A 15,139-nucleotide genomic window follows, 5' to 3' on the forward strand; every position below is an offset into this window, starting at 1 on the left:
TGAGGGGAGGTTAGTGTTATTTTTGAAACCTTAGGGGAGGTCAGTGAAATTGTTAGAAACCTCAAGGGAGGTTTGTGAAATTATCCCTTGATAAATTTTGCTACTGGATCAAACTTTGCAACTTATGGCCTAATTTTAATTTATTTTGCATTGACCAAAAGATTTGTGCGACTTGAGAAGAAAGATCATTTGCCCAACTTCATTCTCAAGTTTCTTGATCTGCTTGCCAAATACAATTATGACCAAGCAGATTATGTCATAACAATTTATTGTATTTATATAGGAAAGAAAGTGGACGGATAATTGGAGAAGAAAATCAAGCAAAAGTGACTAATAATATGGTTTCTTGGCATTCAAACTACCTCGTGAGTTATCCCCTGAAATAAAGTTCCCTTTCAGGTAAAAAATGTAACAAATAATATCTTCACAGATAGTAACCTTTTTGTAACAAAGATGTTATATTAAATCAATATCCATGTGAAGCCATGTATATTTGTTATGTTACAATTATGTAGCAGTACATTGTTATTACTAATATTTTATTAAATTTATTTCTCTTCTCTAACACATATTCTTATGTATATAAACGTGCCTCGTATATATTTGTGCCTAAACTAGCTCATCTATATATGTGTGTGTATATAATTTTTGGATTCTACAATTCTTGAAGGCATTTGCTGCCTCATATATCATTTCAATTTTCGCATCATAATAGAGTACGGGAGTTTGTAAGTTGATATTTTTTAAGAGATAAGTGCGGTCCGAAAATAAGTTGTTCATGGAAAAGGAGTCCAAGCACAACAAAATAAAATCTATATCACCACTTAGTATGAAAAAAAGTTTTATCATCTGTTTCATGTAATGTTACTACAATTTCACATTGAAAAAAAAAAAACCGCATTTCAACCTTGCCCATAATCATATGTGCAAATTAGCATAACTTATTTACAATGATGACTAGGAACTTTGTCTATTACTGCATGAGATGGATGTATTACGAGGTTAATTGCAATAATCCTTGTGAACTTATGCATGAATTGCAGTTTGCCCCCTCAATTATTGCAGTGGGAACTTTGTCCCATATTTAATGCTTCTTGGCAAACCCTCATGGATATTCTTTTGGTTAGTTTCCATATGATATTTCATTGTTCCGTTTCTGCTCTTTTGTAATTTCTTTTCTTATTATTATTATTTTTTTATCGTTGTTCCTTCCTTTTTTTTTTTTTGTGGTAAAGTTCCCGTTTTTACTGTGCTAGGTATTTATTGTTGGTCAAGTTTTTCTCTCACTTCCCTCTATGAAGCATGTAAAGGTCACGATAAATTTGTCTTCTATACTTGCATGGAGTGCCATTTAAGCTGTTTTACGTAAAAAGGCTATTTTAAACCATGCAACAAAAGGTAGAAATTGAATTATAACGGTTCCTTGGAGTATATATTGCATATGACTAAGACAGTAAAAAACAGTGAAAGATTTTCAAATTTTCAGTTTTAAAAAATTCACCAGAGTAATTTTTTTTTTCTGCTCCAGTTACATAGAAAGAAGCCTGCATATAAATTCTTGATTATGCGTCTATTACTTAGGAAGACGCATATAAATGTCACATAAAATTTGCCTTCTACGCATGTATTATATACCCTTCAAGTTGATTTAAATAAGTTCATCTTTGGTGTCATATAAAAGGGAAAATTTTTGAACAGATATATACAATGGTTTTTTTTTTTTTTTTTTTTTTTTTTTTTGCAAGTCAATCAACTTCTATACTATTCTAAGGAAGGACCGACCTAATGGAACAAGAGTGGTCAGAGAGAGTGGTTCCGACCTTTAGAAATATACAACGTTAATAGATGACAAAACCATAAAGGAATATGTTCCTTTAGTTTTTGTTCTTTCCTTCCTTTTTTTTTTTTTTTTTTCCTTTCCTTTCCCGAAAAGCGAAAATGCAACACAAGACCACCCTGACTCCAGATAGTAACTTGGAGAACAAACAAATTAACTATATTCCCAGAATTAATCACTCCAAAACTATGTACATTACCTGGAATCATCAATTTACATGCTGTGCCAGCCCGGGTACACTAAAACAATGTATCAGCATGTATCAACACGTTTAATGATAAGCGAAGACATGTGGTGACTTGCAAAACTCTGATAAATTCTTCCTCAAACCTCTTACAAACACAGTCCTTATCTAAGATATATCATGCAGGAAAGGATCATCGAAAAGTAGCTCGGACCAATAGGAGGAAGATCCTTCGACGTTGCTGGAGGTGCTGCTAGCATCCCCTATATTGCTTATCGAGGTTTCAGTCAGAGGTGGAAGTGTAGAAGAAGAATCAGGAGAAGGAAGAATCCAGGAAGAGTTAGGTGTATTGTCTCCTTGGCTGACCCTTGTGAAATTTGGAATGCGTACAACTTCATCATTATTCAAATGTGTTTGGAAATGGAAAGGGACTTGTGGGTCTGGAATATTAGGAGCATTTGAGGTGATGGGCTGGTGGAGCAGTTGAGAATTAGCAATATTTTCAATCGAAACTGATGGTGGTTGATTTTCAAAGTCGGACAAATTCAGACTTGGAATTTCTCTAATCTGAGGAATCGAACTGATCGAATTAACTGTTCCCAAGTCGCCGGGGTTGAAATGGCTGTTTGAACTAGTTGTCATTGAAGGGGAAGTTTGGAGGAGACATTGCAAATATTGAATCTTAGCCAATTGAACCGCTTCTGCTTGTAACCTCGCAGCATGTTCTTCCAACTGATGATGCTCAAGTATATTTGCTAAGGCTATGAGATTAGGCAAACTTGAAAACAGGTCAGTTCTTGGTTGATGAGTCATCGGATCATATCCCATTTGGATCAGTTTCTTCTTCAAATGAGTGTTCCAAAAATTCTTGATTTCATTATCTGTGCGACCTGCCAGGTGCGTTGCAATTGCTGACCACCTTTCAATGGAAATTTTTACGATCGTTAAGATCATCAAAAGAAGGAGAAAAGAATAAAAAGGACTAGAAAATGTTCTGAAATAAAATTGACGTACAAATTTAGGCTAATGATAATTAGCTTACTACGGAATAAATGACATAGATAACGAGGGTGAAGAGATAATTACTTGTTTCCTAGGATGGAATGGAGATGAAGAATTGTCTGTTCTTCCTCTTGTGAAAATTTTCCTCTCTTGATATCAGGCCTCAAGTAATTAGTCCACCTCAGCCTACAACTTTTGCCACATCTGTTTAGACCTGCAAAGAGGATGAATAATTCAGAAGAATACCAGCTTGATCATGGCATGCATGGGGATGATTAATCAAACTAGTGGTTGTGAGTTTTGATCATAACCTATACCTGCAAGCTTGGGAAGGGCTCTCCAACTGCCATGGCCATGTTTTTGGATGTAATCGATGAGTTTCTCATCTTCTTCAGGAGTCCAGGGACCTTTCTTGAGGCCATTTTCATCACAGCAGGGAGACCTTCCCATTGTTGCAATATTTCCTCTTTTTTTTTTTTCTTTTTTTTTTTTGGGTTATGGGAAAGCTTGCTTCTTTGCTCAACCGAAGGTGGGCAAGATTAGTATTTATACAAGTTTCAGTCTTCAATTTACTATTATTTTTCTCAATTCGAGAAAGGGACAAAACTAGCAGATGTGACACTTCCTCTAATTGGGCGACATAAGCAATGTCGTAACAATAAGACAAAATATTATGCCTTAATCCAATTTGTCTAATTTACAATACTAGAAATTCAGAAATCAAAATCAGGACATGACAAATAAAAATGGTGAGGTTTGTGGCCGGAGGCTTATTCATTGTTCATCCATCTCCAGCACAACTTTAGAAGACCATACAGGAAACTAAAAATTTATTGAAACTTGCCCAGAGGTATGATTTGTGTTAATAGATAATTTATGAATTTTCTGCAAGAAGCACCAAAAACCAGTGATAAAAGAAATCAGAATTTTTCTTTCATTTCAGAGGCAGTATTTTGATTTGCAACTAATGACATTACATATATCCCGAATGAAATTGTTGAAGTTAAACAACATGGATGATGGACAGTTAGTTCCCGATCATGGGGATGTAAGGCCATATACGTACCCAATAGAAGCTCAATTTATCATTTCATTTTTATTTTTATTTTTATTTTTTTACTGATGGAGTGGGTATCCGGGTTAATCCTTACGGGGCTCGACTAATCCCACTCTGACCAGAGAGGAGAGGCCCCATCCCCCCGAACACGTTAACCACGGGACTCGAACCCTTGCGGGAGGCTGGACAACGGCCTTAAGGAAGAAACCGTGACCAAACGAGCTGACCCGTGAGGGGCTCAATTTATCATTTCATGAAATTGCAATTTTTATCCACCCCGAACTATTATCAGAACAAGTTTCGTTCTATACAATGTCTTCCCAAATCATAGATTAATAAGGAATTCAACATGTACATATGAACATAAGATTCTCCAAAAATGATTTTATAGTTACGTCAATAACAATATGTAAACCAAGTGGATTTGGTTAGGAAATTAACGATATTTAACTCGTTAAATTTGACTAGCAAGTCACTAAAATGAATCTTAAATAAATTATTCTACTACGATTCTTTAATTAATTAGACTGCTGTCGGTTATCAGTATACAATAACCTAGGCAATGATTCATAGTCACTACCAATTATCCATTGAGCTAGAAAATTTCGGTGAACTTTTAGCATAGGTGTGATAGAAACACGCCAAAACTGCAGATATCCAAGGTACATCGAAATAAAAAAAAAAAAAGGCATAATTTCAGCAATCCCCCTGAGGTTTTTTTTGACATTATCATTATGCACCAACGAGTTTTGAAAAATAACATCTACCTCCCTTGCCAATTTGAAAAATAACCCTTTTGTTTGCTATGGTTATACCAAGAATGGGTTTCAGAATTGCATTTTTTTCCTTTTCCTTTTTAGTCCTCTTTTCTATATTTTATCAGCATAACCATTAAACTACCAACATTGCTCCTAGCCCTTTTTTTCATGGGATATCAGACTAGAGATCTTTTTTGACAAGTTAACTTTCAATGCATTCTAATTTTTTTTACTGATCTTGTTTATCAAAATCAACACTAACTCAAAAAAAAAAAAAAAAAGGCTTGAACCCACTAGCAAACTATGGCAATTTCATCAATCCAAAAATCTATAAACTCCAAAAGAATTATAGCAACATTTTCTTCTCCATCTTGGAAATCTCCATCCCCAATAAAGTGTCATAAAGAATAACATATTGAAATAATAGAGTGATTATTGTAGTTGCTTATCAAACAACAAATATGGGCACGGTAAACTCGATTCTTATTCTTTATAATTATGCCAAATTATTTTACAGTTATTTGGGAAAGTAAATCAAACCTATTAAATGAGGGCATTTAAACTTTTGTCTAGCTAATGTTAATTTTTAGGTCCTTGTTATTAAAGCTACCAAATCAAGGGAGGCATCTATAACTTTTAAAACTTCAGGGGTGCTCAGTAAAATTGTCAAAAAAGAAAAATACTCAAGGAGGCTTTTGGAATTATCCCAAACAAAAAAAGGTAGGACAATCGGATTAAATTAACAAGTTTGGTTTCAACAAAGAAAATATCCGATGGCCAAGATTCTATTAACGATTACTCTTTTTGAAGAACAGAATCAAATATGTGATGCTATTCAATAAGCTCATCAGTAAAGACTATATAGTTTTTCCCCAGCTGAAGACTCTAATGGATCCGATCACACCTCCCTGTTTGCTGCCAAAATGTATAATACACTTGTTAAAGACTTTAGTATAATTTGAGACCATAGGAATCTCAATTTTTTGCAACTTGATCTCATGAAGTACATCTTCTATAGTAATTTCGCAAGGGATAACTTCATAAACAAAAAATTCTAATAAAGAGACAATCAAGAACGATTGCAGAGTAACATCTATACCGACAATTGCCGATTCATTCGGAACCTCAATTGTACACATAAAAAATTGCATCCAGAGGGGCCAATAAATAATCATAACTTTGAAAGAGAGAGAAGATCGAGAAAAAATCCAACTAAAATTGAACCAAATTTGAATTAGTTATGTAAACTACAAATTGATCTTACGTGCTTGAGCTACCTCTTGGCCACGATGGCTTGTTAAATACGAGTGTGGCGCAATAGGTTTATGCCCGCACGTAAACTAACAGAACTTCCCTAGAGAAGGAGCATTAAAATAGCAAAACTTTAAACAGAAAAAAAAAATTTATTTGAGTAGAATTAGATTATTATGTTGACCTTTGTGAAAGAAAACTCAGAGCGTTAGGGTAACTTTTCAGCTAGAAAGAGACTACTGTAAAGGCAATTGAGTTGATTAATCAAAAGACAACGGCTGGTTAGAAGGGAAGTTGGTGCAGCCGACCTCCTAAATCTTCACCTGTTTTTTGAAAAAAATAAGATCACTTTAGATCATGACTTCTATCCTTTAATTAATCACTTGTTTCTTTTCTTGTTGTCTTGGTTAAACTTTTGATTCGTGTGCATAAACTACGTTGAATTTTTGTTGATTCCAGGATATATATGATTGTGAGTAACGGTTTCATGTTTCACAAGCAACAGTTTTCATGCATGGGACAAATATTATGACCAGACCTCTGCTTTTTAGATATTTGAACCTCAGAAGCAAAAAAATTTTCTTACCAAACGCGCAAACTTGAGAGCAGCAACATGGAGTCCAATTTTTAATTTAGCTTCCGCTTAAAAAATTATGAGGGCTGTCGGCATTTGGCTTTAGTTTTCCCTGCAGCCTTAAAAAATTCGGTAAGTCCAATTCGAACTTTACTATTATCGAACAGAATACATATGTAGAAGGATGACAGGAAAAAAAAAATTTACTATCTCTGCGGTGTTGTCCTTTAAATGTAGGATCACATGCCATAAACAGTGCGAAAAGAAGAAAATATAGTGAATAAATCTTACTATAATGCTTATATATGTCTCTGCGGTGCAGTGGAATGGAGTTAATTAAGATCAACCATATGTATATTCTCTTTATTATTATTATTTATTAAAGCCGACATTTATTTTATTAGGTTGATTGGAAAATATTGAGGGTCTTATGTTATTGAGCACTAGTGAAAAGAGTACCATTTACTCAAGAAGGGCCAATAATTTCATATGTTACTAGTTGCTGAGTTCAATATTTACTTAAAAATCTTACCAAAAAAAAAAAAAATGCCCACAAGATGGATTTATTTATTTATTTATATTAGATTAGTCATTATTGTCAATCGGTTGCCATGAAAGGTCTGCAAGTTTGGCAAATACAGGTTCATTAATTAGAGATAATCGCTAAACAAATAGGTCAACGGTCAACCTAATAACCTCGGATCATATGTTTGTCTGCTTTCTGCCTTTCTTTGGGTCCATTCTCAAGTGCAAAAAAACATGGCAAAGACAGCACGCTATCTCACATAGACACACAATGCAATAAAATTACACTACTAATTATGACTTCAAGTTTTGTATAATTGAGGAGAATAATTAGAGAGGTAAATGTAACAAGAAGGCTATATATATATACTTATCGTTCTCATTTAAACAATAATATATACTGAGACCTTCATATTAATTTTCAACTTGCTAGGATTTGGAGTTTCTTAATTTCCACTAACCAAGATTAGGGATAGTTTCTTCCAGAACACATAATCTTCAGTTTGACATCATGGATTGACTAATGCTGGAGATAAAGTACTCTATGTTGTTAGAAATCGGTAGAAGTTTTTGCATCCAATTTCAACATTAACAACTAATTTGCTTGCAGAGACTGCTGTCCAACCAATTTACCTCTAAGACTTGATGTCGTGGCCATTCTGCAGTTGGCTTCAAAATCCTCCTAGCTAGCTCCAATTCCATTTAGAGAGAGATCAGATTACTTGCTAGCTAGTCAAGAGCAAAAGCTCCAATAGCCGGATTACAAGATATTACCTTCAATTTTGACTATTCAATCCGACCATGTACATATTTAACTATTCAATAACCCCAAAAAAAAAAAAAAAAACCATCATGTCTGGGTACATGTTCTTCCTTCTTGAAAAACTGCTGATCAATTCTTACTAGGGCTTTTACTCATTCTCATCTTTGTCCTTTCCCTTCAAAAAGAAAAATAAATATAAACCAAGAACATATATATCCAGCCATATTCGTGATGCTATATGGTTAAAAACTTGCATTATGCGTAGAAAGGGATAAAACAAAATGCATATAGAAGTAGAACTTGACTGATGAAGCAAGAGATGGAAGGTACCTCGGGAAACCTTTAGTATAAAGTGTGCTGGTGACCTAACCAAGACTACAATTCTTTTGGTATACAATGAACTCTTCCAGGAAACTAAAAGACTGTGTTGGGTTCAGAAACGATCATCGAAGAAAATTCAAAATCAAACCATGGCTAGTAGTATACTGTATACCATCATTTCCGTTCAACTTTGATTAATTAGGATGTTAAGTATATATCACAACCACATGAATGATTATTTTTCATTAATCATGAAAGTTGCTTTAAATTTGAAGAAAGACTTGCAACATGATAAAATTATTAGCAAAGCATCTTAAACCCTCGTGCAAATGGATCTGGAAGCAACTTTCAACATACAATAATATTAGGGATAATTTCAGAAACCTCCCCTGAGGTTTTTGACAATTTCACTGAGGTCCCCTGAGATTTGAAAAATTACACATACCTTCTTTGATTTGATAGTTTAAGTAACAAAATCTTAAAATAATATTAACTTGGTCAAATTTTTAAATGAATACCCAAAAATGCACTTGTGTAATGAGTTGTAATTTACTTTCCTATACAATTATAAGATTATCTAGTATAATTATAAAAAAAGGTGTCAAAATTTTCATGTCCATGCCTAATATTTGATAAACAACTATAATAATAATTTTATCATTGTAATAAAATACTTTTGATGGTATTTTATTATGGATTTAAATTTATAAGATAGAAAAGAAAATATTGAAATAATTCATTTAGAGTTTAAGAATTTTCTAGTAGTGGGATAATCATGATTTAGTAGTGGTTTTTGGCCATTTCTTTTTGATTTATTGTTAATTTTAATACCAAAAAATAGAAAACAAAGATCAGCAAAAACATTGGATTGCATATAAAGTTAATTCATCAAAAAAATCAATAGTTCAACATTTGATTATAATAGAAACTAGAGGTAATAGTGGTAGTTCTACAATTTTATTGGCAAAAATTAAAAACAAGGAATAAAAAGGAAAAGGAATAAAAAATAATTTTAAAAGTCATTCTAAGTATAAATATACCAAAAAAGGGAATTTTATTAAAATATATAAGGGTAGTATTGTCATTTTAAATGACAAGGGAGGTATGTGTAATTTTAAAAATCTCGAAAGAGCTAAATGAAATTGTTAAAAACCTCAAGGGAGGTTTCTGAAATTATCCCATAATATTATTGCTTTTCGACTAGGAAGTTCAGAAACACTTAAATTTTTTTAACAATATATGCACATATAACGTTGCATTATTTTTAAGTTTCATGATTGGCTTTTCTTATTATTCTTTTTTGTATGCTTCCACCCAAAACAGGTGTATTTGTTCGGGAAAATGGAATGGGATGCAATATTTTTGGATTTATCATTTGTTTGAATAAAAAATGTATGAGAAACCAGGCGTTATCATTTTTATGAAGCAAGAAAATTTTAAATTTATAGATTTGACCAAGTCAATTACTTGATATGATGAGGTCATCAGTTAGAAATCGTTTAAAACATAGGTGAGACGTTAGTTTGAATTAGTTTCTACCCACAATCCAATGATGACATTGAGTAGATAATTTCCGTCCAGAATGATCAAAAGTATGTACGTTAATTTTTTGTATGATTGAAATTCTTCTTAATTATGCATGTATGGTCTTACCAAACTAGTTCTACTCGCCCTTCAAACGGGAAATATTACAATAGTCCAGGTTTCTGTTCCTATTCCTCTTCTTTTTTTTTTTTGGTATTAGCTAATCTATTGGGGGAAAAACAATAGAAAACAAGCAAAAGATAATATATCACAAAGTGAAGATGAGGAACATAATTTATGATCAACTTTGATGTCACTAGATATTAAGCCATCAACCACCGCATCTTTTTGTTGGCTAAACTCCCACTTAACACTGACATCACCTTGAAAATGGTAGTCCAATAGTGATTTGTAGCCTGTTTGGTATTTGCAGAAAAATTGATTATGTCAAGTGCTGGTATTCCTCCATTCAATTAAAAAAAAGAAAAGAAAATTTCTTCCACCATGTTCTTCACTGCCGTCTCTTTCAGCCTAACTGTTTCAACAGTTAATCTCTGCAAAGATAATCCCTCTAATCTTGAGGACATAGAAAGTGCTTTGATAGTTCCCCAATATGATGGTTTTGCGGGAAAAGTAGTAAAATAAAAACTATCCTATTAATTAATTACATCATTGGGAATATCGAAACTAAAGTTTCATATCCGGTAAATATTGTAAGCTTTAATCATGTAGTTGTACATTTTTTTTAGTGCAGGCTTGCAGTGGAGCTATGTACATGAATATGTATAGAGTGGCATCGTGCAAATGAATCTGTGCATGTCGAACCTTTTGAATTGACGAATTCCATTGCAAATTTGATTCCCAAATTTGACGATGCGACTAATTACGGATGGAAACAAATATCAATTTGTTGAGTTTATCTTTGTATCTCACGTCGAAAATTTACAAAAAAATATCTCCTCTTGGTGGTTATAAATATAATGGACTTAATTGAGTTTAATTACACTAAGCACACCCGTTCTTTAAATGTCATATGCACCAATTCAATAGAGTTTTGGGGGGTTCACGCCCCATTTTTAGAGAAGTTTTGGTTTGACATCAAGCTAAAAGAGCGAGTCATGAGTCTTGGGCCATTAAGTATTTATTGCTATTTAGATTCTTTTGTATTTTTAATTTTAGGTGACTTTTGGACTTGAAAATTATTTCTTAGGGTTTTGTACTCTTTTTCTATTATAATAAATCTGCTACCCTTCACCCGTAAATTGGACTAAATCACATAAATTTCGTGTTTCTCTGTTTGATTTATTTGTTTTGTTATTCTCATTATTGAGTTATCAAGAATTTTATTATTCTTATTTGTCAATTTTCTGGGGTTAGACCTAACAAATTGGTATCAGAGTTTCAGGTTTCAGGTTCTGGGCTTCAAGAGAGTTTCAAGTTTTAGATTTTGGATTCTTAATGACAATAACAGATTTTTGGTGCTACAGAGAGTGAAGAAAAAAATTTCATTGAAGTTCAGTTGAATTTTTGAGAAGAATTAATTGGTCGGTTGGAATTCATTGAGGGTTTTGAGAAGAAGGTGGAGCAAAATTACTATGTTTGTGATTTTTAGTTCGTTAGAATCTATTGAACCTTTTGTGAGATTTGGTCCATTGGGATCTGTTGAACCTTTTGAATCTTGGTTTATTAGTGGCTCGTTGGGATTTGTTGAGACCTGGTGGTTCGTTGAGATCCGTTAGAACTCTTATGGAGAAGATGGAACTTGTTTGCTATTCGTCTGCTATTTGTCGATATTGGATACATGCCAAAGTGAAGATTTGTTGAGTTTATCTTTGCATCTCACATCAAAAGTTTATAAATATATATATATATATATATATATATATATCTTCTCTAGATGGTTATAAATATAGTAAACTTAAGTGAGTTTAATTGTGTTAAAGGCACCAGTCCAAGTGTAATATGCACCAACCCAAAAAGTTTGGAGGGATTTACGCCCCAATCTGAGAGGAGTTTTGGTTTGACATCAAACCAAAAGAGCATGTCATAAGACTTTGGCCTATTAAGTATCTAATGCTATTTAGACTTTTTTGTGTTTTCAGTTTTAGGTGCCTTTTGGATTTGGGAATTATTTTTTAGGGTTTTGTACTCTCTCTTTTATACTCTTTTCTGTTATAGTAAATCTGCTACCCCTTCACTCGTGGACGTAGGTCAATTGGATCAAACCACTTAAATTTCGTTTGATTTATTTGTTTTGTTATTGTCATTATTGAGTTGCCAAGAACCATATCATTCTTATTTGTCAATTTTCTGAACCAGACCTAACACAATTTCATCTTTTTCCTAGTTTTATTGCCCAAAGTAATACATTTTGGCTTTGCATATTCATCATAATTGCAAAAAACCATTCCTTTTTCAAAATATATATGACTCATATCTTTTTTTTTTAATTCTAGAGATGTACCCATTCTCCTGCAAATCAAGCTTCATAAATTGAAAAGCAAAAAGAAAGACGAAGTGGATTACTCAACATTTAACCAACTTATCTTAGACAAATTGGCTATCAAAATGGATTTAAAAAATCTCATTGAACTGTAAGTTAAGTGTTCAAATCTCACAGTTTGAAGTTAAAAGAATATGTCAAAACTCCTCTTTAATCTAGATGGGCCTTCTTCTCTCTAGACCCCCTCCTCTGTAGTCTGTAGAATACAACAATATAGATGTTGCTGATTGACAAAAAAAAAAAAAGAAAAGACTCAACATTTTGATAGCAGAAATTCGAAATTTGAAGGAATTGGGTAACAGTTCTTATGTTTCTTTTGCCTCGGGCCCTGGGCTTGACCATGCTGACAATTCTCGATTGTGAAATGTGAATCTTCTAATCCAATTTCTGAGTTCGGACTTCTGCAAGCCGGTGGAGAAGAGTGAAGAATTGTGTCGTTTTCGTTATCACATTTTTCTATTATCTTTTTTTCTTACATACATCAAATCACTACAGTAATTTTTTTATAAAAAAAAATCCAAGAAAATGCAATCCAAACAAGGCATGCGTATTCTTGAAACTTGTTCGGAGGATGGATTCCCTTCCTACTCCCTGTTTCAGAACTCCATCTAAAACTAAAATGATTTTGCTGTCGACCCAGTTTGTAATGCAATATGTATTGATAAAGCCCTCAATAAACTGATTTAAAAAGGGGAAAAAAAAAAGGTAAAGGCATGAGTCGAATTTGACCAAATTTGTGCATCCATTAGACGACGAACCCTATAGGCGTGTTGCCAAGTCAAATAACGCTTTTAGATGACATACGCCTCCAAATCTTGTGCAGCCAAGAATTTCCCTATTGTCAATGAATTTGTAACGAGTCAAGACCACTCAAAGATCGTGTTGCCTATCCTCAAACATTGTCCATCAACCTAGTTTTATGAAATTATTGAATGATTCTTTCTAATTGTAGATATGAATGGTATGGATGATGTTAAAAAATAAATTATTGCAAAACAAAATGTTGTACGTAATTAGTATACAGCTACTAGTCATGCATGCAAATCAAGTTCTTCAAGAAAGAGTAGTGTGTGACCACACTTAGACGTAGGAAGGAAATTAAGATAGCTCATTAAAAGGCTGTCTCAAGTCTCAGCTAATTCTTCATCTTGTCACAAAAGCAATTAATGTAGGCTGTCTCGAGGGCAACCAACCAACACCTCACATTCTAATTCAATAACTCCTCTTACAATACATCTCCTCCTTCCTCATCACCTTCGTCCCCTATTCAGCAGCCCTGAGTGCCAGTACCAGTAGAACTCCTGGAAAACACGATCGAGCTTATAAAATCAAGAAAAGGTCGACATATAATTTGCCACTAACAATGGTTAATGATGCAGTTTTTCGCTCAGCACTGGCTTGGTTGGCTGCAATGGTGTTGCTAGTGGGATTGTGCACCCAATCTTTCAAGAAAATGTTGGTCACTTACATCCTGGGGATGTTTGCAATCAGTGGAGTTCTTTTGCCTGATTGGGAATTCTTCGACCGGAGGTTCTCTCAGTGGCGCACCCCTTTAACAGTCGATGAGAAGCGAACTCCGCGATCTGTTCACACCCAAGCTACACCAACCGGGTAAAACATGACCTTTTCGTATAAATCCTCAAGAATTAGAACTTGTGATTTTCCCCAGCCTAAAAGAGCAAAGAAAGGAATTTTGAAATAAAATACAGCCCATCTGCCATGAATATTCTATTATGTTCACCCCCACTTAAAATAATTTTGATTCCTTCTTGTGTTATTACTAAGGTTGCGGTTAATAAAACTGAAATCTGAAATTTTTAAAATTTAGAAATTTGAATCCGTTGAGTTACTAAACTGTTCAGTACTAAATAATAATAAGTAAATAAGTTATCATTTATTGTTTAGAGCAAAATTTTGATTTAGTAAATTTAGTGTTACTTAATTAATTCAAATGTTTTATTTTTTGTTATAAAACAGATTTGAACTTATTAAGTTTAAGCGTTGAATTCGATTATAAAATAGGGTCTAAATGTTAATATTATCCTCTTGTTCTATTAATTAAGTGTAAGTACAAGGATTGAAATGTAGTTTGACTGACTACAAGAATTAACACGAAGACAAAGGTGTAACGAAGTAATAATTTTAAGCAGATGTAAATGGTTACATATGTTTTCCCATTATGTTAGTACACAAAAATGAAAAATCTCATATGTATGGAGACTAATACTTTAGGGTTTTACGAAACATGAATATATATATATTTGTCTGACAGGCAGGCACACAAGGTGAAAAAAAAAAAAAAGACAAGAAAAGCAAACCTTCAAATTAGAAAAACAGCCATCTCAACTCGTTTCCTTTATTTATGGGGTTTTTTTTTGGGGTGTGGATAAACTATTATGTTGGCTTATACACAGGCAATCCTTCCATTTATTAAGATTTTGCTTTGATTGCTATTCATTTTTTTTTGTGCAATTACTCATATGGATCATGAGTTTTTCTGCAGGTTTAGGATACATCCAATCAGAGTGGCCATTTACACGATCGTTTACGGGTTTGGGTTTTACAAGTGGTGGATGTTCGTATCAACCTAATTCAATTGTGGAAACTAAATGGCTTTCAGCTCTACTTTTATGCACTTCATTTGCCTGTAATATCGATCTGCATCTCTAAATTATGATGACATTCGTCATTAAGCTCAATAGCTGTGACATGTTAAGTTGTAGTATGATATTCAACTCATCTTTCAAGGGGAAGACTTGAATATGGAGAAACTAATAATGCATATTTATTTTCTGTTGTTCTAGTTTTTTTTTTCGGTCGCGCGAAGAGAAAATTTTCAC

At 33.4% G+C, this 15,139-nt stretch overlaps 2 protein-coding genes across 2 annotated transcripts; one reads left to right on the plus strand and one right to left on the minus strand.

Moving 5' to 3' along the window:
- Window positions 1–2,189: 2,189 nt before the first annotated feature.
- LOC113750152 (transcription factor MYB93) lies at window positions 2,190–3,473 on the minus strand. The gene is made up of 3 exons (XM_027294097.1): window positions 3,341–3,473; window positions 3,108–3,237; window positions 2,190–2,940 (listed from the first exon to the last, which is right to left on the minus strand). Exons 1-3 carry the CDS (start codon window positions 3,471–3,473, stop codon window positions 2,190–2,192), a joined length of 1,014 nt encoding a protein of 337 aa, XP_027149898.1.
- Window positions 3,474–13,488: 10,015 nt separating this feature from the next.
- LOC113749588 (signal peptidase complex-like protein DTM1) lies at window positions 13,489–15,096 on the plus strand. Its single transcript, XM_027293376.1, has 2 exons — window positions 13,489–13,910; window positions 14,803–15,096. The coding sequence occupies exons 1-2, from the start codon at window positions 13,663–13,665 to the stop codon at window positions 14,888–14,890; spliced, it is 336 nt and encodes a 111-aa protein (XP_027149177.1). The 5' UTR covers window positions 13,489–13,662; the 3' UTR covers window positions 14,891–15,096.
- The last annotated feature ends 43 nt before the right edge of the window (window positions 15,097–15,139 follow it).

The sequence above is a fragment of the Coffea eugenioides genome, chromosome 10 (genome assembly GCF_003713205.1).
Source record: "Coffea eugenioides isolate CCC68of chromosome 10, Ceug_1.0, whole genome shotgun sequence".
In the NCBI taxonomy this organism is placed as follows: Eukaryota; Viridiplantae; Streptophyta; class Magnoliopsida; order Gentianales; family Rubiaceae; genus Coffea; species Coffea eugenioides.

What these genes read in the sequence shown, in the direction of transcription:
- LOC113750152 (XM_027294097.1), bottom strand. Translation starts at nt 3,473, where the DNA reads ATGGGAAGGTCTCCCTGCTGTGATGAAAATGGCCTCAAGAAAGGTCCC. An exon ending in AGCCCTTCCCAAGCTTGCAG is followed by an intron (nt 3,238 to 3,340) that starts GTATAGGTTATG and finishes TCCTCTTTGCAG; the next exon opens with GTCTAAACAGATGTGGCAAA. An exon ending in CATTCCATCCTAGGAAACAA is followed by an intron (nt 2,941 to 3,107) that starts GTAATTATCTCT and finishes TTCCATTGAAAG; the next exon opens with GTGGTCAGCAATTGCAACGC.
- LOC113749588 (XM_027293376.1), top strand. Translation starts at nt 13,663, where the DNA reads ATGGTTAATGATGCAGTTTTTCGCTCAGCACTGGCTTGGTTGGCTGCA. An exon ending in ACCCAAGCTACACCAACCGG is followed by an intron (nt 13,911 to 14,802) that starts GTAAAACATGAC and finishes GTTTTTCTGCAG; the next exon opens with GTTTAGGATACATCCAATCA.